This window comes from Zalophus californianus, chromosome 1 (assembly GCF_009762305.2).
Source record: "Zalophus californianus isolate mZalCal1 chromosome 1, mZalCal1.pri.v2, whole genome shotgun sequence".
NCBI lineage: Eukaryota > Metazoa > Chordata > Mammalia > Carnivora > Otariidae > Zalophus > Zalophus californianus.
The window spans coordinates 146,792,543-146,817,140 of record NC_045595.1 but is presented as its reverse complement, the minus strand read 5'-3'; the positions used below and the strand labels follow the sequence as shown (position 1 = coordinate 146,817,140).

Below are 24,598 nucleotides of genomic sequence, written 5' to 3'. Positions count from 1 at the left end.
CCCCCAGTCCATTCTTCACCTGCCACTAGACAGGTCTTTTTAGAAATAAATACTTAAAATATATCATTTCCAGACACAAAATTGCTTAAGGTATTCTTGTCAAAAATGCATAACCTGAACCTAAAAAGAAAAAAAGACAAAACCAAACTGAGAAGCATTCTATAAAATTGACCTGTCATTGTCATAAGAGACAAAGAAAGGCAACGGAAATATTCCAGAAGACTAAAGAGACATAACAATGACATGAATGCATGATCCTGGGTAGGAGAAAAAATACTGCCGATTATTGCGAAAATTGACAAAATTTAATATAGACTGTACATTAGATAATAGTATTAATTTAACATAATGTTAAATTTCTTGAATCTGATAACCATTCTGTGATTGTATAAGACAATTTCCTTGTTCTTAGGAAATTCAGACTAAAATATTTTATTTTTTAAAAAAGATTTATTTATTTGGGGGGGGAGGGAGGGAATGCACCTGCGTGCAAGTGGGGGGAGGGACAGAGGGAGAGGGAGAGAGAATCCTCAAGCTGACTCACTGCTGAGCAAGGAGCCTGACACAGCGCTCAAGCCCAGGACCCTGAAATCATGAGTCAGCTGCTTAACTGACTGAGCCACTCAGGCGTGCCCCCAGACTAAAATATTTTAAAGTGTCAGGAGGTCTTTAACTCTCAACTATTTCAGGAATAATAATAGTGATAATAATATGTATATAGAGAGAGAAAAAGAGGTTTTGATAAAGCTAATGAAGCAAAATGCCAGCAACTAGGCAAAGGGTATATGAGAGTTTGTACAACTCTTCTGTAGGTTTGAAATGACTTCAAAATAAAAGATAAAAGTAATAACATATATCACTTCCATGCTTAAAATTTTAATTGGCTCCCCAATGCCTTCAGAATAAAGATCAGATTTGTCAGCAAAATAGTATATTGTATTCTTCTATCACCGTTAAGAGATATAGTCAAATGTCAAGGACTGAACAGGAATACAGATAAACATAAAGTTAAAAAAAAAAAGGTATCATGACTTGGGTTGGAGTTTCAGTTTAGCTCCAACTAAACAGCCCAACACAACTTTCTGTACCTGTTGGTGTTTACAGGCATCAGTGCCCCCCGAGAGGCTGACCCCCACTGCCCCAGCAGCTGGCACCCATGTTGTTAATATCCGCTGATTTATGCCCGTGTCTCTCCCCAAATACCTTTAGCTGGGGATGGAAGAGGAGGAGAGGGGAGGGGACCTGCCCCCTCCTCAGGCATCTGGGAGGGCCCTGCTCCCATGGGCTTCACCCTTTCCTGCAGGCTCTCTCCCCGACACATTTGTTAAAATCAAACCTGAATAAAACTGCAAGTTTAATATGAAAAAAAAAGCCACTTATTTACTCTTGCCTGTGGCTCTAGTATTTTCATCTCACTATCAACTATTTGGCACTGAGCAGAACATCCCAATACCAAAACTACCTTCTTAGTTCTTCACGTCATTAAGAATGACTGTCAAAGAAATGAAGATGTTAAACTCCAAGAAGAGAAAAATGAAGAGAGCCTGCAACAGCTGTTTTCAAACCTCTGCAGGGCTCTCCTAGGGGAGGAAATGGGGTAGCAACTGAGTGAAGCTCTAAAAAAATCAGAGCTAAGAGTTCATACCTAAGAGATTAGCCAGTAATTTTATTAAAGGAGTAATATATTAAAGGAACAGGTACAATTTGGTAGGGTGGACTAGATTCTATCCCCAAGAAGAGAGAAACTCACACCTAATCTTTCCAAAGAAAAATATGCAAAAATTTACAAATCACTTATTATGTACATAGCACTGTATAGATGGAACAGAAGGCCCAAAACAGTACAGTTCTATCAAAAAGCTTACAGCCATGTTGGGGGAAATAAGACAAATCAATCAAGAGAATAAGTTTGTGTATAAATAATGTTTTTTTATTTTTTTTAAAGATTTTTATTTATTGAGAGAGAGAGAGAATGGTAGAGAGAGAGAGCATGAGAGGGAAGAAGGTCAGAGGGAGAAGCAGACTCCCTGCTGAGCAGGGAGCCCGATGCGGGACTTGATCCCGGGACTCCAGGATCGTGACCTGAGCCAAAGGCAGTTGCTTAACCAACTGAGCCACCCAGGCACCCTAAATAATGTTTTTTTAAAAACAAATGTTTTTACAGGTAATATGAGTCCTGTAGGATTTCAAATAACACACACATATGCACAAACACATACTCTCAGAATGAAGTTTCAGGAACCAGAAATAGTTTGCAAAAAGACAACTAAAATCACTCCATGTTTCCTTACCCAGAAAATAATACTTATGAGAAAAAAATAGGGCGCCTGGGTGGCTCAGTTGGTTAAGCGACTGCCTTCGGCTCAGGTCATGATCCTGGAGTCCCGGGATCGAGTCCCGCATCAGGCTTCCTGCTCAGCAGGAAGTCTGCTTCTCCCTCTGACCCTCTTCCCTCTCGTGCTTTCTATCTCCCATTCTCTCTCTCTCTCTCAAATAAATAAAATCTTTAAAAAAAAGAAAAAAATAAACAACAGGCCACTAAGAATTACCTTAGTGTCACTGACAATAAGATGGTGCTGGCTTTGGAAGATTTATCCCTATAGCTGTTTTCCCTAAGTATTCTACTCAAGAATGTTACAGGGGTACAGATTTCAGCTCTAACTTTATATAAATATATAAATAAGAGGAGTCTGAATGGACTGCTTGCCCCTCAAACACTGTGAGTTTTGTGCGAATAATGAATGTTTGAACACAGACTGAACAGATCAGTTATCAGGCATGTTGCAAAGGGATATATGCTCCTAGCAAATGTTGATCTAGTGACATCTAAAGCCCCTGCTGGTTGTAAGGTTTGAATCCTGTGATTACTATAATGAGGTGTAAGTAGAGACACATAAAGCAAAGTGTTAACCATAACAATACCTTCTCTAAGGGTAAAAGGTGACTATTCTGACAATGTCTAGTGGTTCTGTTTGGGTAATATGTGTGTGTTTTGAAGTCTGTATTTTTAAAGGCCCATTCAATGTCTCAGAATCAATCAATCTTTCTTTCCACTTCTAAAACTGTTAAGTACCAGCTGTCTAAGAATGAAAAAGTAAAATAGCTATATGCAGTTGAAGGTCTCATACATGGCTGCAGGGAGTTTTACTTTGGTAATGACCACTTAAAACTGTGTCAGCACCTACTCAAGTTCAACTTCCATCTCCTATGAGCCAGTAATTCCACTTTTAGGTATCTATCTAACAGAAATTCATACATACATTCACCAAATAATGTTCTAGCAGCACTACTTGTAATGGCCTCAAACTGGAAACTACCCAAATGTCTAACATGAGAATAAACAAGTGAACTGTGACATAGTCATACAATGTAATACAGTCTTCAGTAAGGAGAATGAACCATGCTACACATGGATGAATCTCAAAAACATAATATTGAGCAAAAGTCAAATGTGAAAGAATACAGTGTATGATTTCATTGTAGTATATAGTTCAAAAACAGGCAAAGCTAATCAATGGTGTTAGAAATCAGGATAGTGGCTACCCTAAGAGGAAAGGGTATAAATGGTTAACGTGGGGTGTGTGTGTGTGTGTGTGTGTGTGTGTGTGTGTGTGTGGGTGTGTGTGTGTGTGTGTGTGTGTGTGTGTGTGTGTGTGTGTGTGTGTGTGTGTGTGTGTGTGTGTGTGTGTGTGTGTGTGTGTGTGTGTGTGTGTAACTATATAACAGGGCATGAACAGGGTCTCCAGGATGCTGGTAATGTTCCATGTCCGGATCAAAGTGCTCATATTTTTACTTTGTAAAAATCATCAACAAGAGATGTATTTTTCAAAAGAGTTATAGACAGAGAAAACTATCCCTACTTTAGGGACAGTCAGAATAGACATGAAGGGCTTAAGGAAAAGAGTCAGTATCCTTTTGAAGATTCTATTAGACAGCTTGTCTTCATGGAGTTCGCACGATCTGGACCAGCGCTGAAGAGACTGAGAGAAGCTGAGAAGGGGGTATAAGAACTGGCCATTTCCTAGATGGGATCAGAACAAAGCCCCTATTCACAGTATTAGTACCTAAAAACACTGGTTTCCATCACTGTGCTACTTGAACTATTTTATATGATTAGATATATTTTCATGCCAACTTGTACCAACCTGGCTTCACTGAGGCCCGGATCTAGTCTGAACCCCTTTAAAGGCAGAAATTGGGCCAGAGACTGAATGTTCATTTGTTAGGAATTCTACTCTACACCTTGTTAGCTTAACCAGGAAAATTTTATAAGAGTAGACAGATCTGTCACTATTTTAAAAACTAGATCAGGATGGGGGTGCCTGGGTGGCTCAGTCAGTTAATCATCCGACTCTTGGATTTGGCTCAGGTCAGGATCTCAGGGTCATGGGATTGAGCCCGGCGTTGGGCTCTGTGTTCAGCGCGGTATCTGCTTCTCTCTCTCCCTCTGCTCGTCCCCCCCACTCGCACTCTCACTCTCTATCTCTAAAATAAATAAATAAAATCTTAAAGAAACTAGATCAGGATGCCCAGAATGTCTCGAAAAAATAGACATAAATAAAAGGCCAACTCCATCCACATAAAACAAAGCAGGAAAAGAATAAGGAGTTATAATACAAGATCAAACTGGTAGAATATGAGCCGGATATCATTAAAATGTTCTTACCGGTGTAGTCTGCCACCATAAAATGGCTTAGTATGAAAAGTGATGCTGGCTGAATACCCAGTTTTTGCACAGTTGACACTGACTTTACCACCCAGTTCTACCCAGGGAACAGTTAAAATTGACCGGGCATATGCACAAGGTAGAGAAAATGTATACTCTTCTCCATGCTCCAATAGACTGAGGATACCTGAATATGAAAACATGAGGGTGGTTAACATCTTAAAAAAAAAAAAAAGTTATAAAACATCCATATTATTTTTTCTTAAGTCTAGTAAATAAACATTATTTTGCTTAATTTTCATTTAACTTTGGATTAAACTAACTTCACTTACAATTGTATTTGATAACATTCCTGGTAGTAGTGGATCTAGGTTACTTTCATTATGACTTTGCTATCCCTTTGGGGTTCATGGGAATGTTAGAGTGGAAACAGATCCAAATTTCCCTCTAACAGACTCTTAAAACCTTAAGTCAGATTTTAAGAACACGTTATATTGAATCATGTTATGGTCTGATCATAGTACAAATAACTTTCTCAGTTTGGGAACAAATAAATGTCTGATGCTATAGAGTCACGGAACCTACTCTCAGTTCAATGGGGAAAAAAAGCATTCTTCATTCAATGTATATTAGGAAGAAAAAAACTAATTCTATTATGAAAACTATGGTCATAGTAACAACTTTGTTTGCCAAATTCTGAAGTATTTGGTGTGAGGCTACAAGAGATAGAAGTGAGTTTTCAAACAAATATTATTCTAATGGGACTTGTTTTATATTAAGTGATGCAATATTAAAGATGGTTTTTTAAAAGAAAAAATACAGGAAGAGAAACTACATTAATGAATAATCAATTTATACTAGATAACGAAGAGACACTAACGATATTTGAGTTACATTACTAACCCAAGCTCATTACCTGGGTCACTATCAGACTAAATACTGAACTGAAAAAGTACTACTAGTCTGAACTCTAATGGTATCTTTCTCTTAATGAATGCTCATTAAGTACTCTGTTCTCAATGTTCACAAATAAGGGCAAGAGTCGTAATAAATATTTTAATAAATTTTTAGGATAAGCAAATAGACAAACAGATTCTAAAGCAGTCTACTTTATATAAAGTAACACCAATTATTTTCTTATATTACCTTTACAGTCTTCACAAAGGGCAACAATAAATCAAGAATTATCAAGCCATTTCATAAGGAACCTGGTTCTGGCTGTAATACATTTATATATAATTGGAGCTGTCAGAAGGCATATAAACAACATACTTGGGTATATTTTAAGGGTTTAATAGTAACTGCTGATTCATTTTAAGTCAGAAAAGATGTTTTGATTACTTTTCTAAGAATACATCACCTTATAACCTGGGTTTCTGATCTCTGATTTCTAAGACTATATTTACCATAAGTATCACACACAACATAATTTAAAATCAGTTGTGAATGTATATGATAATAGACTAATTAGGACAACAGATTCAAAGAATTCTAAAACCTCACTTACTTCATCATTACATGGAATTTCCCCCAACAATAAAAACAAAACATGCTCCTATTAGAACAAAATGAATTGTCATAAGTCCCATTCTCTGATTTTATTTACTTTTAATGAGGTTACTATAGAAATTTTATTTCTAAAAGGTAATCCATAAATATATAATTAGCACAGAAATACTAAAAATTACCTATTTTATACCGCCTTCATGATCAATGCAAAGTTAAGATATTAATGCTTTTCCTTATTTCCTGAAGCATTTCCTTTCTTGAAGAGGCTTACCATCACCAGATTCTCAGTAGGAGCTAACCTACTGAGGACTCCTCCAACAAAAGCCCTCAGGGAGAATATGTTAAAGGAGGATGTTCTAAATCTGGCTATGTCTTAGCTTTTGTAAACTTGAACATGTCTCATCACCTCTACACTTGTTTTTTTTCATCTATAAAATAAACTGATTTATGAAGATCTTAGAGCTAATGTTATGAAGCTTATAAATGAAGATGGCAAACTTTTTTTAACTAATAAAACACGAGTACTTTCTAATATTATAAAAGCTTTGATTAATTTAATACATTATTTGGAAATTGGTTAAGACTCATATCACAGCAGATCTTAACAATGGGGAAAAGTGAAAGAGGGGATAAAGTATTTTCTTCACAGCTACTGTAACACAGTCTCAAAATGTTAGTATCACAGGCTTAATTATGCCATGCTAACACTGTAATTTTACATTCTGAACAAATTCTTCCATGCACAAGGGTTTTCCTTTAACATAAAAATGGGAGGGCTTTTTCTGCCTTTATATTTTCATTAATTCTTCAATGATTTCTGTGGAAGCTTTCTGTTGCTGTTTACTTTTTGGGTATTACCTTACTTTTTCATAACCTTTTGCTGAAGTGAAATTAAAGACTGGCAATGTAGTTTAAAATATTACCTCCTCAGAAGACAGAAAAGATCAAGCTAGAAGATATTTCTAGGTAATATATTTCTTGAGTGCTTTTTATAATAATGAAAATATGGAAACAACTTCAATGTCCAAATAGAGGAAATGGTTAAATAAAAGATGGTAAATATCTTATTTCATAGGGTATTATACAGTCATCAAAACATGTTTTAAAGTGTTATCAGTGACATGGGAAAATGAATATTTATTGCAAAAAAGTAGAACACAAAACTATATATAGAGAACTAATCCCAACTTTACAAAACAAAAATAAAAGTATGAACATATACACAATAGAAAAAATACAAAATGCTAGCCAAACTTATCCTTCTCTGGATGGAGGTATTAGAAATGGTTTATTTTCCCCTTGATACTTTTCTAAGTTTTCCAAATACTCTACAATAAAAAATTTTATATTTAAAATCAGGAAAAAAATTTAAGAAGATACTTTATATTTGTCCATAAATATGAGCCTCCTTCCACACCATTCTGGAACACACTTAAAAAGTGGAACAAAAAAGTGGCACGTAACATTTCAAATTTATAATATTTATCTAGCTTCCCCAAATTTAAGATTATAGTTTGATATTAAAAATTGGAAAACAGTTTTTCTCCTTACCTTCTCCAACCATTGTCACGCCTATGGACATGCCTAAGAATTTGCTCTTAGTCCAGACATGCGCATTTACACACATCTTCCTCTCCGCACATTCTGCATAAAATCCTGAGACTGGAGGATGATGGGAAACCTGCTCAGCAACAAATCTGACTGTATAACAGTCTGATTCCACCTGGCTCAAAGTCTCCTCCGACAGAGGAGCATGATTTGTGACTGCCTGGGTGGAAGAGCTGCTGCTAACACTGGATGCCACCTCCCTTTTTGGCATCCTCCAGGAACAGTGAAATGTTTCTCCAATGATAGGATTGTACGGTTTCTTAGCAATGGCTCCTTTACGGCCTTCATGAAATGAGGTAAGGTAGTACTCAACAAAACGAATCATTCTATCCTCAGCTGTGGCTCCGTTAGTGATGGCTACAAATAGGTCTGGATGAGACATAAAGTCTGCATACATTTCGAGCAAGGAACGCTTCTCTAGGATAAACGTAGGAAGCACCACCTAAAACAACAACAACAAAAGTCAACCAAAGAGGAAAATTTTAATCCACGTGTATATCTGTAGAAAACTATTCTTACCTTTTCGAACATATTTCATTCTAGGTGAGTATTAAAAACAAAGTCACAAAAGTATTTGGTCTCATTAAAAAATAAGCATGCTTAAAAGGAAATTAAAATCAAGTGGTTAAGATTAAATACCAATGCAGAACTTCAAGAGGGTCAGGTAGAAGACATTTGTAAAAAATTCCTCTAACTCCTAGACTGGATAAAAAAAGTATCATCAGGGAAATGACAGTAAAACTCAAAACGCTAGCCATGCTTTTTTTCCTTTCCTTTTTAAAAAATAAATTATGGATGACTGAGCAAGAGATGAGATAAGAGAAGAGAAATTTTCTTTTTTTAAAATATTTTATTTATTTATTTGACAGAGAGACAAACAGTGAGAGAGGGAACACAAGCAGGGGGAGCGGGAGAGGGAGAAGCAGGCTTCCTGATGAGCAGGGAGCCCGATGCGGGGCTCGATCCCAGGACCCTGGGATCATGATCTGAGCCAAAGGCAGACGCTTAACAACTAAGCCACCCAGGTGCCCCAAGAAGAGAAATTTTCATTCCCTGAAAATAGACAGACTAAAGAGATCACTGATCAAAGCAAATATTTTAACTTACACTTAATTTTAAGGATAAGAGAACTGTTTTTAAGAAGGGAACTTTTTATTTTATTTTAGTAAAGATTTTATTTATTTATTTGAGAGAGTGTGTGTGAGAGAGAGCGAGCGAGCACAAGCCCGGGAGAAGAGGCAGAGGGAGAAGCAGACTCCCTGCTGAACAGGGAGCACGATGCAGGGCTCGATCCCAGAATCCTGGGATCATGACCTGAGACAAAGGCAGATGCTTAACTGAGTCACCCAGGCACCCCAAGAAGGGAACTTTTTAAAGTAGGCTCCACACCCAGTGAGGGCCTTGAACTCACAACCCTGAGATCAAGAGTCCCATGCTCTACTAACTGAGCCACCCAGGCGCCCCCTCAAGAATGGAATTTTTGCCTTTCATGAAGATGGTGCCAAAGGTGAAGAAGGAATTCCCTCCCCCTCTCACCCCCACCCCAAAGCAGGAGCCAAAGCAAAGGCTTGGAAGGCCAAGAAAGTGGTGCCGAAAGGTGCCAACAGTCAAATGCACAAAAAAAGAAAATCCACATGTCTCCTACCTTCCAATGCATCAAGACATTGCATCTCTGAAGGCAGTCCAAATATCCTTGAAAGAGTGCCCCCAGGAGAAAGAGTCTTGACCACTATGCCATCATCAAGTTTCCCCTTACTACTGAGTTAGCCATGTGTAAAATAGAAGACAACAACACACTTGGGTTCACTGTGGATGTCGAGGCCAGCAAGCACCAAATCACACAGGCTATGAGGAAGCTCTATGACATTGAGGTGGCCAAGCTCAACACCCTGATCAGGCCTGATGGAGACAAGAAGTCGTATGTTTGACTGCCTCCTGACTATGATGCTTTGGATGTTGCCGACAAAACAGAAGTCCAGGGGCACCTGGGTGCTTCAGTCGTTAAGCGTCTGCCTTCGGCTCAGGTCATGGTCCCAGGGTCCTGGGATCGAGCCCCGCACTAGGCTCCCTGCTCTGCGGGAAGCCTGCTTCTCCCTCTCCCACTCCCCCTGCTTGTGTTCCTGCTCTTGCTGTGTCTCTCTCTGTCAAATAAATAAAATCGTTTAAAAAAATATATAAACAGAAGTCCAGGTGGCTTAATCTAATTTTTAAAAAATTTTTTTTAAAGATTTTATTTTATTATTTATTAGACAGAGAGAAACACAGAGAGAGAGGGAACACAAGCAGGAGGAGTGGAAGAGGGAGAAGCAGGCTTCCTGCCAAGCAGGGAGCCCAATGCGGGGACCTGGGATCATGACCTGAGCCAAAGGCAGACGCTTTATGACTGAGCCACCCAGGCGCCCCTAAATCTAAATTTTTTCACTGAAAACAAAGCAAAACAAAAGAAGGGTACTTTTGACACCTAAAGCCAGGTAAGTTCAAGGAAGATTAGTTTTATTTTTTCAAAAAAGATTTTGTTTATTTTGAGAGACAGAGAGAGAGAGCACGCGTGTGAGCAGGGGGAAGGGCAAAGGAGAGGGGGAGAGAGAGAGAAGCCACAAGCAGACTCTGAGCTGAGCTCAGGGCCCAATCCCACAACCCTGAGATCATGACCCGAACCGAAGTCAAGAGTCCGACACTTTTTTTTTTTTTAACATTTTATTTATTTGACAGAGAGGGAGAGAGAGATCATAAGTAGGCAGGCAGGCAGGCAGAGGCAGAGGGAGAAGCAGGCTCCCCGCCAAGCAGGGACCCCGACGCGGGGCTTGATCCCAGGACCCCGGGATCATGACCTGAGCCTAAGGCAGACGCCCAACTGACTGAGCCACCCAGGTGCCCCAAGAGTCTGACCCTTAACTGACTGAGTTACCCAGGGGCCCTGTGGATTAGTCTTCTTTAGAGCAGAATTGGAGAGGCACTGCAATCTGGTTCAACAAATTGAGAAAGCAATCCTGTAATATTTTTCAAAAGCCCAAAGATATTCATATCTATTGAGCCTAGTAATTATTCTTCTAGAAATTTAGCCTTAGGAAACAATATGAATAAAGAAAAATAAATGTGAAAATAAAATTAAAATCTATGCTTTTAACTGTGGTTCTAGCAAACTTAAATATGGAAATTCCACCTGATAAACTTTATATCATTTAAAAAGATGGTTATGGGGCGCCTGGGTGGCTCAGTCGTTAAGCGTCCGCCTTTGGCTCAGGTCATGATCCCAGGGTCCTGGAATCGAGGCCTGCGTCCGGCTCCCCGCTCAGTGGGGACCTGCTTCTCCCTTTGCCTGCCACTCTCACTGCTTGTGTGCTCTCTCTCTCTCTCTCTCTCTGATAAATAAAATCTTTAAAAAAAAAAAGATGGTTATGGGGGAAAAAAGATGGTTATGAAGATGATACAACTAATACAAAAGATACCAATGTTTCAGGTTCATTTCATGGTGAAATGAACACATACATCTTAATTTCACTTTCTACTGAAATCCATTAAAATTATATTGAATGTATTTTATTTATGGGGCGCCTGGGTGGATCAGTCATTAAGTGTCTGCCTTCAGCTCAGGTCATGATCCCAGGGTCCTGGAATCGAGCCCCGCATTGGGCTCCCTGCTCAGCGAGAAGCCTGCTTCTCCCTCTCCCACTCCCTCTGCTTGTGTTCCCTCTCTTGCTCTCTGTCAAATAATAAAATCTTAAAATAAATATATTTTATACAGACAAATCTAAAGATACCAGGAAAGTAGACAAAAACAACAAAAAAATTTTTTAAGAGTGTGCACGCGAGCTGGGGGGAGCAGGGGGGAAGAGAGAATCTTAAGCAGGCTCCATACACAGTGCGGAGCCCAATGTGGGGCTCAATCTCATGACCCTGAGATCATTACCTGAGCCCAAATCAAGAGTCAGATGCCTAACCAACTGAGGCACCCAGGTGCCCCCAAAAGCAACATTTTGGGAATTAACTAGAAAGCTGACTCTTATGCAGTGGTTCATAGATTCCAGAGAGGGCTCAGGAACTGACAGCATCAGGTACCTCTGGATCTGGGAGTTTATAGGAATTTTAACATTCCTATAATGATGACTGAGTGAAATCTGCATGCAGAGCAACTGAATCCTTAAATCCCCTCCCCAACTCCACACTGCTGGTAAGTGCCCCTCTTGCATCCCAGCCAAGGTCTGGAGGTTTAGTCTCCAAAGAGTGAAACAAGGTGGCTTATTCTCTAGTTTGGGGAACATCAGGGGCTTCTAAGAGAATGGATACCATACGGATAAAAGGGGTATGAAGTAACTCTATATGAAATAAATATTAGATGCTAAGATCCTCTCCCACCCAACTCTCTTCTCCTCCACCACTCCTAGTTGCTCTGCCTACCAAGCAGGAGATAAGAAGAATTCCTTCTGGGGTATTTCACTAACCCAAGAGAGAAAATCTAATGATACTAACACTAGATTTCCCAACAAATCCAGAATGGACATCAGTCTTTTCACCAGAGCACCATAGCAACGAGGCAATATTCAAAGGAAAAATTAACTGCAAGTTAGAAATTCTATCCAAACTAGAAATCAAACATGAGGGCAAAATAAAGACACTTCACACATTTTGTCTCCCACAGATCTTTCTCAGAGCTTAAAAGAAGATGTGCTCCACTGAAATGAGAGGCAACCAGAAAAGAAGAAAAAAAACCCAGAAGACAGATCTAGCACAGAAGGACAATGAAAGGACATCCCAGGAAGAGAGCTGCACAGCAGACACAGGGAAATCGGTCCAGATCAGAGTGATATGATTCAAGAGACAGACACAGGAAGACTGTCATCCATGCGCTCCATGCTTCCACGGTTACCCTCTTTTGAAACCTGAGGACAGAATGCTCTAGGGAAACTGTTCCCATCTGCATCTGTATTTGGCTGGTGGTGGGCATCTGCTTGAAGTGCCAACTCTCCTTCCCATGCCCTGCTGTCCGGGCTGGCTGAAGACATTCATTTCACCCAAAGACACATTCTGGCTTCAATCTACTGCTGAGAGTTGGGAGGTGGGTCACAGTTTGCTTAGTGGTGGAAAACACTGAGCAGATTCTTCCCTCTCTCCACATTCCTGCTGAATGGCCAGTATCTGGCTCACACCAAATGCTCTAACTTTGTGAGCCATATATTTGGCAAGACTCACTCAGAATTTTGCCTTCTCATTTCTTCAGAAAGGGATCTTCTAAACTTTCTCAATAATTTATAAGATGCTGAAGCCAGGGACTCTGTTTAGCTTATCTTCTCCTAGGAGGCTTCTTCTATGAATGGCAACAGGGCCCTTTCCTTATACAGCTAAACCTGTGCTGGCTGTTCACTTTTTCCTAAATTAAATAACATTGTTATGGGGTACATATGCAGGTGGTAAAACCATAAAAAAAAAGTAGGGAGATGATAAACATGGAAGTCAAGTAAGTGGTTACATCTAGCAGACAGCAGGGGACTACAACCAGGAGGGGCCTTCAGAGAGCAGCCTTTTGGCAATGTTCCACGACCTGATACCTGGGTGCACATTTTACCATTGTTCTTCAAACTGTTTATGCACACAGAAGACTGTGTGTAATACATTTCACAAAGAAAGAGTATTAACTGAAAAAAGGAAATGTAACAAAATTGGGAAATAAATAAACTACATTATATGAAGAAAGACTGAGAGGAATTCTCAAAACTTAGTGTTGTGTTGTTAGGGTAATGAAATCATAGGAGATTTTTTCCTTTATTTTCCCTAACTTTCTGTGAGCTGTATGATTATACTGAATCCATAATATTATTTAAAAAGGAACAAAATGAACAGTTATTACTTATTCACAACATGCAGGCTGGGACCATGGTTACCTTTCTTGCTGCTGTAGTTCCAGCACCTAGCAGAGTGTCTGGAATATAAGAGGGGCTCAAAAAATATTTGTTCTAACAGTGTTTTGTTAAAAAAGAAGGTAGATGTGACTGCAGTTTAGTCACATCTACATGCAGATTTTTAAATGTTGCTCAAAAAGTATCATTCTTTTTAACGTTACATGAATGTTCATAATTCATGGTTGGTTATGTATGTATTTATATCTTTAATTAACAAGAAACAAATGTGGGGAAGCTATATTATATATAGTTATCACGCCTAGAGAAAGCTTTACCATCTGGATTACTATCACAGCACATTCTTTTCAAATGTTCTTATGCCTCATAAACCCCTATACTGTTTTTATGCCTTACAAACCTAAATCTACTAAGGGACAGCAAACACCAGAATAACCAAACAAACCTTTCATATCATTATTCATCTTAACTGATTTACAGCTAATAATCTTTTCTGAACCACTAATATGAAAATATTTATAGAACAGAAATGACACCCAGTTGAAATATTAAGGTTAAAGAGGAAAGGTTAATGGGTTTCTTTAGTAATTCCTAAAATGTCTATTTCTTAGTAGGCTTTTAATTCAATCCATCTTCTTTTAAACTCCCCTATAATCACTGTAAGTCTAAGTAAAGAAAGAAATGTGTTTTGATTTTGAGATGCTTCAAAGTAAACACTAAAGGCAAAATGCTTTCTACTTAAGTTACATTTTCCTTAAGTCACTTTTAATCTATGCTTTCACTACCTTCACTGACATCAAAATCCTTAATTTGAAATATACGTCCTGATGTCAGTTCTGAAATTCCATACTAATGCAAAGTAGTGTCAGTAGTAATTCTAAGTACATAATCCCACAGTAGTAATGTCTGACATACATAGGTTTTGAACCAAATTTCCTTTTGAAATTAACATCACAGATTGATTGCTAAAATAAATGAAGACAGGGTAATTAGATAAACTGGAAATGCTAAAGAGTGGCCTAAAATTAAAAATTATAGATTAGTATTTCTCAAGCTTTAATGTATGTATGAATACATGGGGATCTTATTAAAATATAGATCTGGTCCTCTAAGTTTGGGGTTGGGGGCTCAGATTCTGAACTTCTAACAAGTCCTCCAGCAATGGTGATGCTACTAGTCTTTAGACAACAGTATGTTCTTTTTCCAGTTTTACACAGGTATAATTGACAAATAAAATTGTAAGATATTTAAAGTGATTTGATATATGTGTACATTGTAAAAGAATTCCCACATCTAGTTAACTCAGACCACACTTTTAAAGTAGGAAGGCTACAGACCAGGGGACTGCAAAGTATGGCCTTTGGGGAAAATCTGGTCTCTGTTTTTATAAATAATATTTTGTTAGAACCCAGCCATGCCCAGTCCTACATGTTATCTATGGCTGCTTTCATACTATAAAGGCAAAGCTGAGTAGTTCCAACAGAGACCTGTGTCCTCATAGCTTACAGAAAATGTTTACTGACCTCTGTTATAGATAACACCCAAAATGTACTATCCAACATGGGAAGTAAGAGCAAAGTAGAAGTGTCAAAGTTTTTCACGGTTTTCTGGGATTATATCCTTTTCTTTAGATTCTCCAGTTCTGTATACCAATGGACCTCTTTCATTTGTACAGAAACAAGATTATAGGTGTTTCCTTGCCATGTGACTTCCTGCTGCACAAGATAATTGTCACATTTTTTATGAAATAAGAAATGTTGATCAAGGGCACCTGGATGGTTCAGTTGGTTCAGCTCAGGTCATGATCTCAGGGTCCTGGGATTAAGTCCTCCGTCAGGCTCCCTGCTCTGTAGGGAGTCTGGTTCTCCCTCTGCCCCTCCTCCCACTCCCTTTCAATCTCTCTCTCAAATAAATAAAATCTTAAAAAAAAGAAAAGAAAAAAGAAAAGAAAGGAAATGTTGATCAAGAGTCTAAGAAACCAGGGGCACCTGGCTGGCTCAGTCTGTGGATCTTGGGGCTGTAAGTTCGAGCCCCCACGCAGGGTAGAGAGATGACTTAAAAAATAAAATCTTAAAAAAAAAATAAAAGAGATTAAGAAACCAATTCATAAAGAATAAAAAACCCTGACAACATTAACAATTACAGGTCGTCCCGACCTACTGATCACCATAGCCAGTTATCCCGTTACTTACTCTCGTTAAATCCATGCCCAGCTTCAGCTGTGACAAGAGATGCAGGATGACACTACGTTGTTCTTCCACAGCTCCCAGGTCATCCTCCTTGTTGTCACATGTATCCTCTACCTCATCATCTGCATTGATTTCTTCAGGTTCCTTGAAGTCAAACAAAGCAAAAGTCTAGTGTTGTAAGTGCTTATTAATATCTATTAAGAATAAAAGTCTTGGGTCGCCTGAGTGGCTCAGTTGGTTAAGCATCTGCCTTCAGCTCAAGTCATGATCTCGGGGTCCTGGGATTGAGGCCTACATCAGGCTCTTTGCTCAGCGGGGAGCCGGCTTCTCCTTCTCACTCTCCCTTTGTGCTCTCTCTCTCTCAAATAAATAAATAAAAATCTTAAAAAATAATAAAAGTCTCTTTTCTTTCGCTGTTTCTTTGTGCAAGAAGACTCTTGTATTTTCTTTCTTTTCAATACAGAAATCGAATTAAACAGCAAGCTTTGCAAACAACAGGACAGACTTCGTTGCTAATTAAAGGACAGACTTCACAGCCACATTACAAAGAACTATAAACAGCAGACTTGAAGATGTTTATACTGGGCCTAAATGAATCTGGGAATGAGCAAAAATCTTTCTAAAAATATAACTTCCATCACTTAGCCATGAAACAGATTTCCTTCAATGAGTCCATTATCATTTACATTGAACATACTGTGGTTTTGCCATAAAAATAATATATAAAATACATGTATTTTGTAAACATGGGATTTTTCAAAAAGAGTGAAAAACGTCTCATCTGAATCTCAGGCTTTGCAGGATTGGCCACCTGTTTGGGGATACCACCAACACCTATAATTTAAGTTGAAGATGCTTTGGGAATAAAATATTTGCCCCCCCTTTTTAAAGATTTTATTTATTTGAGGGGGGGAGAGAGAACACAAGTGGGGAGAGGAGCAGAGGGAGAGGGACAAGCAGACTCCCACTGAGCAGGGAACCCAATGTGGGGCTCAATCCCAGGACCCTGGGCTCATGACCGGAGTCGAAGGCAAATGCTTAACTGATTAAGTCACCCAGGCACCCCAATATTTGCCCTTTTTAAAAGCTAAAACTAGGGACACCTGGGTGACTCAGTCGGTTAAGCATCTGTCTTCGGCTCAGGTCATGATCCCAGGGTCCTGGGATTGAGCCCTGCCTTGGGCTCCTTGCTCAGCGGGAGCCTGCTTCTCCCTCTGCCTCTTAATCTCCCTGCTTGTGTTTGCTCTCTCTCTCTTTCTCTGACAAATAAATAAATAAAATCTTAAAAAACTAAAGCTAAAACTATACAAGTAAAAATTTAAAAGTGACTGTACATGTCAAGTCTAACTACTATAATCTATATTTTGATATTCACTCATTCTTGGAGATGTCAGGAAGAAACCGTAGGGCTGAAGAGAATTCTAGGTGCAGATATGGCAACCCTATAGTTGCTCATAGTGTCTTAATGCCACAAAAAGGTTCTCTATGCAGCTCTTTAATCAATCAGTAAGACAACCTCTTGAAAAACTGAAAATGTTTACCTCGTTTCAACAGCATCTTAGTTCCAGACAATTGGTTAAGAGAAATTTATTTCTACTTAAACAATTTCAAATAACAGTTTCAAATTCCAAGATTCTGTAGAATCTTAGGTTCACTTCTCATGTGTATGTGGGGAGGGGGTGGTGTCCCAGCTCTCTCAGTGGTACCTCTTTTTTGTACCTTTGTGCAAGAGAGCTTTGTTATTACAGTAGACTTTAAGTTATGAGGATTTTAAAAAGGAAATGATCTTGATAATGTCTCTGCCTTTGATTTTCTCCTCACACAATTAAATCCTATCAAATAAGAAGCCCATCTGTTCTCTGTAGGTAGGCAAAAACCAATCCTAATCAGGCATAAAATCAAGAATGTAATGTTCTCAAATATTAAAAATTATTAAAAACAAAATATAAAACACAGCAACAGAATTAAAGAAAAATGGGTTTCTGGTCATTCTTTTGTCTTTTTCTCCTTTTTCTTCTTCTCTTTTACCAAGGAAATCTACTATGCTCAAATTCTGATAATTAAATTGACGGTCTAGTTCATTTCTTCATGTTAAGACCACACAGACAGCTATTGTTTGTGTATTTCAGAATTACTTCTGTTTTTACAACCTTAAGGAGAGGAGAGATCCCAAAGGCTTTCTAAATTCCCCTTTTCATAAGACTGTCAGGAAGTATTTCCTATTGCTTACTCTAAATCAGTTGTACAATATAGTCTAGTGAAGTTTAAGTATACTTGTGAATGTTTACTCACTATACAATGGGGGAAAAGTTGATCATCGTCCTCTCTACATAGGATACCAAATATAATAATTACTCATTTGAGAAGTGTTGAGAAAACCCCTATTGGGTCTTGATTAAATAATGTTCTCCAACCCTCTGAAGAGATACCATTACATTTGGAGTCAGAACCGAGGACAAAGATTAGTAATACAAATATAACCTTAACATTACTACATAATGCAAAGTTTACTTTGTACTTTGGAACTTCCCCTAATGAAAATAATATCAAAGAAATAAAACATAATCTGGTAAAAAATATTTAAAAGAGTACAGTTCTTGTTGTTTTTACAAAAACAGTCATATTGTTTATTGGGATAGAAAAAAGAGGAATTCTATTAATTAATTACTGATTCTAAATCTTGGTGTGAACGGAAGAATTTGGAGGCTCTCCTTTCTTTTTGAAATGTCTCTTCTTAGAGGTCATCATCCTTTTTGTAAAGAAAAGCTTAAGGTAAAAGCATTACCAAATTCAAATGAATGTGTGCGAATGTGTAATATCCCTACAAACCCAGAGTGGTTAGCAGACAGTGGCAAGAGCTGTTGAGTTTCTACGGAATTTATAATATTTGGACACTGCATGGCAAAGGGAAACCCCAATATTCCACCAAACTCATATTAACCCCATCTTTGTCCTTCTGATTTCTGACTTGGGCACAAAGGATCTGTGGGCTTCATTCTAGCCTTACTAGTGTTTAGTTTTTCCATCACCTGGCAGCAAAATCTCCCCTACTAGATGTCCGTCTCCAGCTTGCATTAACACTCATATTTCAAGAAGGCACGTGTGAAATTTTTAGAAAATTCAGGTCCATTCTGATATGCTTGAGTCGAGTCTAGTGTCTTTGTAATTAAAAATAATAACTGTGTGCTTATTTCTTTGTACTTACACTAGGTGATATATCTGGCCTACTCACTATTTCAAAAGATTTGGAGGGTGCCTGGGTGGCTCATTCGGTTAAGCGTCTGCCTTAGGCTCAGGTCATGATCCCAGGAGTCCTGGGATCAAGTCCTGCATCGGACTCCCTGAATCTGCATCTCCCTGACTCTCCCCTCTTTCATGCTTTCTCGCTCTCAAATAAATAAATAAAATTAAAAAAAAAAGAGAGAGAGAGATTTGGAAATATAACAATGTTCTCCTTCCCATCTCTGTGTCCCACCTTTAACTTTTGCCTTTCTAACCCCCAACATGCTTTGTATTCTCACTGAGAAGAGTGAAGATGTTGGAGTATACGACTTAGAGTTTCTAATTTTCACTTGCAAATTGTATCTCTTGTCCTGATCTTTCTCCAAAGCTTTGGTTACACTGGGTAGAGAGATTAAAAATACACTTTAGATATTCACCGTGTTCATAAACCATACCAAACCTTTTCTCTCAAAAGGCTCTTTCTTCCTAATTTTCCTACCTTTGTGAATGGTACCACAATTCTACCTAGTCATTTAGGTTCACAAACTTGGGAGTTTTCTTTCATCCAACTCTACAACCAGTCAATCACAAGTCCAACTGATTTTCATTTGAAATGCACATTACCTATTCATTTGTCTTCATTTTCACCTCCATAGCCTTCTGTCGACACTTTAATTTTAGGTCATATCATATACCAATCTTCTTAAACATATCCCGTGCTCATGATTTTATCATCTATTACATTAAGACTAAATTCTTCTGTATGATTTTTATGTTCCTTGGAGGCACAGTTTACACTGTATTTTATGAGCAGTGGCTCCAGGGATTATCACTCCCCAGAGAATGCAGCATGAATGGTCATCTGGATTTGTAAAATCCCATCACCCTGTGATCATTTTCCATAAACCAGGTGCTCTGCTATATTCATTTTATGTTCATAACAATCTTATAAGACACTATTATCCCTGCTTTACGGATGAGAAAAACCGAAACTAAGTGGTTAATTATGGGTCCGCAAGTCAGTAAATGACAGGACCTGGGTTTAAAACCATCAGGCAAGCTTTCAGCACAATAAGCATAGATGCCTTCATACCCCTGCTCCTGTTATTCCTCCAGCCCGAGATTATCCCACTACTCCTCATCTCTTCAAATCGTGTCTTCTTTCAAAGCCTGATTCCAATTCCACTTTCTCTCCAAAGCATTCCTCATCCACTCTACTCAATACTCCTCTTTCTTTCTCTGAATGCCCATATCCCAACAGCCTAAACCATATCAACTAAGATGGGGAAAAAAATACTACTTCATGTTATCCTCTCATTGTTTCAGTGTGTATTTAATTGTTGTGACTCCAAGCAGATTAGTAAATCTCTCCAGTGAAAGAACTACGTCTTCGATTTTTTGTGTCCCCTGTAATTCCTAACATTGGACTTGTCATACACTAGAGGGCTTAATAAATACTAACTGCTTGACTCTAGAAATGGGCTGGTCAAAAAGTTACAGGGGGAAAAAAAAGCATTTCATACTGTTTTTTTCTTCTCTTCTATCCACACTGCTGCCACTGCCAGCCTCATTAAGTCAAGGTCGTGGCCAGTTTTGGAAGTCTCTGTGTCATGTACTACTTCTTTTTTTAAAGATTTATTTATTTATTTGGGGAGGGGAGGGGGAGAGAGAGGAAAACTCAAGTAGACTTCCTGCTGAGCACAGAGCCCAGCAGGGGACTCGATCTCACAACCCTGAGATCATGACCTGAGATGAAATCAAGAGTCAGACGCTCAACCGACTGCCTTCAGCTCAGATCATGATCCCAGCGTCCTGGGATCGAGCCCCGCATCGGGCTCCCTGCTCAGCGGGGAGTCTGCTTCCCTCTCCCTTTGCCCCTTCCCCTGCTTGTGTGCGTGCTCTCTCTCAAATAAATAAAATCTTTAAAAAAAGAGAAGTAATTTGCTAATATATTTAAATAAACATATGCTGTGCATTACTCTTGACTCAGTGATTCTACTTGGGACTATAACCTAAAGAAATAATTCAAATTAAGAGGAGAAAAAAAAACAGTAGACAAGATGACATAGTGATATATAATAACAAAAAAATAACAAAGAGCCTAGATATTTAATAACTTAATTCAACGTTTAAAATTTTAATTATATAGGCCAGACAAAATGCTTATGAGAAGTATCAAGTCAAAAGAGCTTAGAATAAAATGATCTATGTAATTATGATGACCATAAAAAAAAAACACAAAAGGCAAAACATCAATATGATTTTTTACAGTGGTGGAACTATGACTAGAATAAGACATTCTTTAGCTTCTGAGAAATGTGGAATAAATAATACTTATAAAAATATTATAAAACCCTGAGACTATGCTATTTTGAGTAACAAAAAAACTGGTTTGGTAAAGTTCTTAAAACAAAAGGACGTAATAGTAATTTTTTTTTTTTTTAATTTATTTGACAGAGATAGAGACACAGCGAGAGAGGGAACACAAGCAGGGGGAGTAGCAGAGGGAGAAGCAGGCTCCCCGCCGAGCAGGGAGCCTGATACAGGGCTCGATCCCAGGACCCTGAGATCATGACCTGAGCCAAAGGCAGACACTTAACAACTGAGCCACCCAGGTGCCCCTTAATAGTAAATTTTTAAACTTGTAAATTTAATAGTAAGCATCTAATAATGTTAAAGATTTAAGAAGAAATGTAAGAGAGAAATAGTGTGCAAATAATCTTATATTAGATAAGTTATTCTCTAGAAAAATAAATATATGTAAATTACAACTTTTAAATACAGTTTTATCCAGCAAAAGTATGCCCAAACTAAAAAAGGCACATAACTTAACCTGCAAAACACAATGTGTACAAGTGTTATACAGCAGACCTCTTCTAAAGCCAGTGCTGTTTAAATTAGAAAAACAATGTCTAGAGTCTCAAGAATGTTGTGCTGGTGTTAGCCTGACTTGCATGCCCTGACAATGAAAAGAGAACTGAACTTTTTCAGTGATTCCTAGTTTTTACATCAAAACTGTATTTTCACATTACCTTACCCTTGCTAATGGTCCAGATTCTTCAACACACTGCTCTTCTGGGACCGCCACTGGTTTACTTTGCTCAGTTGCAAAAGGCTGGTCAGCTCCATTTTTATAGTGGTTTGATAAAGGTATCTTTGGTTCTAACCACTCGATTGTCGTTCCTGATGAAGTAAGAGAAAACTTTCGCTGAAACTTGCTCATAATCTGGAAAGTTCAGCAGATGTGGATTTTATTAAACAATTTTGCTTTGCACCCATACGACTAAAAGCAATTCAACCTGCTAAGAGACCTTGCAAAAGGGCCACTTGTATCTCATTAGCATGAGCACCATGATTGGGTATTTTACAAGAGAGCGACTTGCAACTTGAAATCAGATACCTTTTAAAAGAATCAACCCTGAATGGTACTGAACTTCTGGGAAATCTGTAAACCATAATGTATTCCTGCCCTGAATAGCTGATTTGCTACCCATTCTGTGAAAAACACTGTCCGTCTCCGTAATGATCAAAAAATACGCAATTAGACTTCAGGGAGTCACCATTACAGGAGGAGCCTGGGATTTTGAAACAGTAAAATTTTCTTCATTTTGGGACTGAACCTTATTCTCAGTAGCAATTTTCTAACCATGCAAAATAACCACCTTGATCTAATGTAAGTATTGCAAATACATGTCCATTCCTCTTGTTTTTTAATCCTATAAAGAAGGTCCATATACTTTCAAACTGAAAGGCTTTTCTACTGAATAAATAATAGCTGACCTAGTGAAAGAAGTGGTCACATTTAGAGACCTGTCATCTTCTCAGTTAATGACTCAAATGTCTCTTATTACCCTCAACTAGTTTAACAAAGTGGATTCTATGCCTAATCAATAATGGAAAATGTTCCATTTGATGTCAGAGGCTGATCTAGGTTTCACAGAAGCTTGATTATTGCAGTGCTACAATAAGGGATGCTCAGACTACTACAGCAGAAATTAACAGAGTAGGGAATTTACTCAGTCTATAATGAAATGCCAGACTTCAGTACAGGAATAAATTACTAAGTACCTATCACGCTACCAGAGCATCCTGCCTTGCCACTCAGGCCAGTCTCTTAGGGAATGCCCTGGGTAAGTTCAAGAGGTCAGTTTCAAAATTCTAAAGAAATGAAAACGTTTTGTTTCTACCTTAAAATGTTTATTCTTAAGAAATCTGTTTTAAGAGATTGTTCAACTGATTGGAAACCACAATACTCTTTATCAAACCAATCATCTGGTCTCAGGACCCCTCTAAATCAATGATCCTTGGATAACATACATTAAGACCTTATGGGACTGAACACTAATTTAAACTTAGATTTCATTTCTTGTGTCATCTCAAAATTTGAGGGCAAAGGTAATTCAGTTTTTCTTTCCACAGTTATATTTTTACTTTCAAGTGACCAAAGAATAAATTTCTACAGATCTAATTTGGAAAATGACCGTTTATGTAAGAAGTACCAATACTGGTTAATCAATTCCACCAAATATCCATGCTCCAAAACATAGTAATGAGGGAGAACAACTTTTACTTTAAACACTTCTATAAAGTTTACAGTCTGTTTCATTTTTTAACTAAAAAATGCAAATTTATATTGTACATGCTTCACTAATCATGAAGCAATCATTTAAAAATACAATTGTGTATTAAACTACACAAATGAAATTTCTAAGAATTAAAAAAATTACATACAATTATTTAATCAAGTATTAGGCATCTAGTATCTAGCTCTGTGCTCGCTGATATGTTTTGTAAAAATTAAGTAGCATCAACTGAAAACAAACTAACATTTCCCTGACAACATTATTATTATAAACACTAGAATTAAACCAAATTTCACAGCTCAAGGTAACTCATCCAATGTTCAACATAGGAGAACAGTTAAGTCAACCAAAAAACTATCCCTTCAAAGGAATATAATGCAGCCAAAAAAAATTGTGTTTACCAAAAGCTTAACATAAATTAGAAAATATTCTTTTTTTTTTTAAGATTTTACTTATTTATTTGACACAGAGAGAGACACAGTGAGAAAGGGAACACAAGCAGGGGGAGTCAGAGAGGGAGAAGCAGGCTCCCCGCTGAGCAGGGAGCCCGATGTGGGACTCGATTCCAGGACCCTGGGATCATGACCTGAGCCGAAGGCCGACACTTAACTGACTGAGCACCCAGGCGTCCCTGGAAAATATTCTTGATATTACGTTAAAAGTGTAAGATAAAAACATATATTTTCTAATAACAATGGAGTAAAACAAACAAAAACTTAGAAGGAAAGAAAACCTGGTGGGGTATGTACTACTATTAACAGTGGCAATATCTGGTTGGTAGAATAAGCATGATTTCTTTTTTTAATTATATAATAGTTCCTAAATTTTTTATGAATGTGTGTTGCTTTGTTTTTTAAGTAGGCTCCATGCCCAGCGTGGAGCCCAACGTGGGGCTTGAACTCACGACCCTGAGATCAAGACCTGAGCTGAGATCAAGAGTCAGACACTTAACTGATGGAGCCACCC

The 24,598-nt window shown here is 38.1% G+C and overlaps 1 protein-coding gene across 1 annotated transcript in view; it reads right to left on the bottom strand.

Annotated features, from left to right (window-relative positions):
• OSBPL11 (oxysterol binding protein like 11) overlaps window positions 1-24,598 on the bottom strand; it is a 94,946-nt gene that overhangs the window by 19,363 nt on the left and 50,985 nt on the right. The window contains exons 7-10 of the mRNA XM_027586794.1: window positions 22,087-22,232; window positions 15,831-15,971; window positions 7,727-8,225; window positions 4,667-4,853 (exon numbers count right to left, since the gene is read on the bottom strand). Coding sequence (XP_027442595.1) covers window positions 4,667-4,853; window positions 7,727-8,225; window positions 15,831-15,971; window positions 22,087-22,232 — 973 coding nt within the window. The remainder of the gene's footprint in view (window positions 1-4,666; window positions 4,854-7,726; window positions 8,226-15,830; window positions 15,972-22,086; window positions 22,233-24,598) is intronic.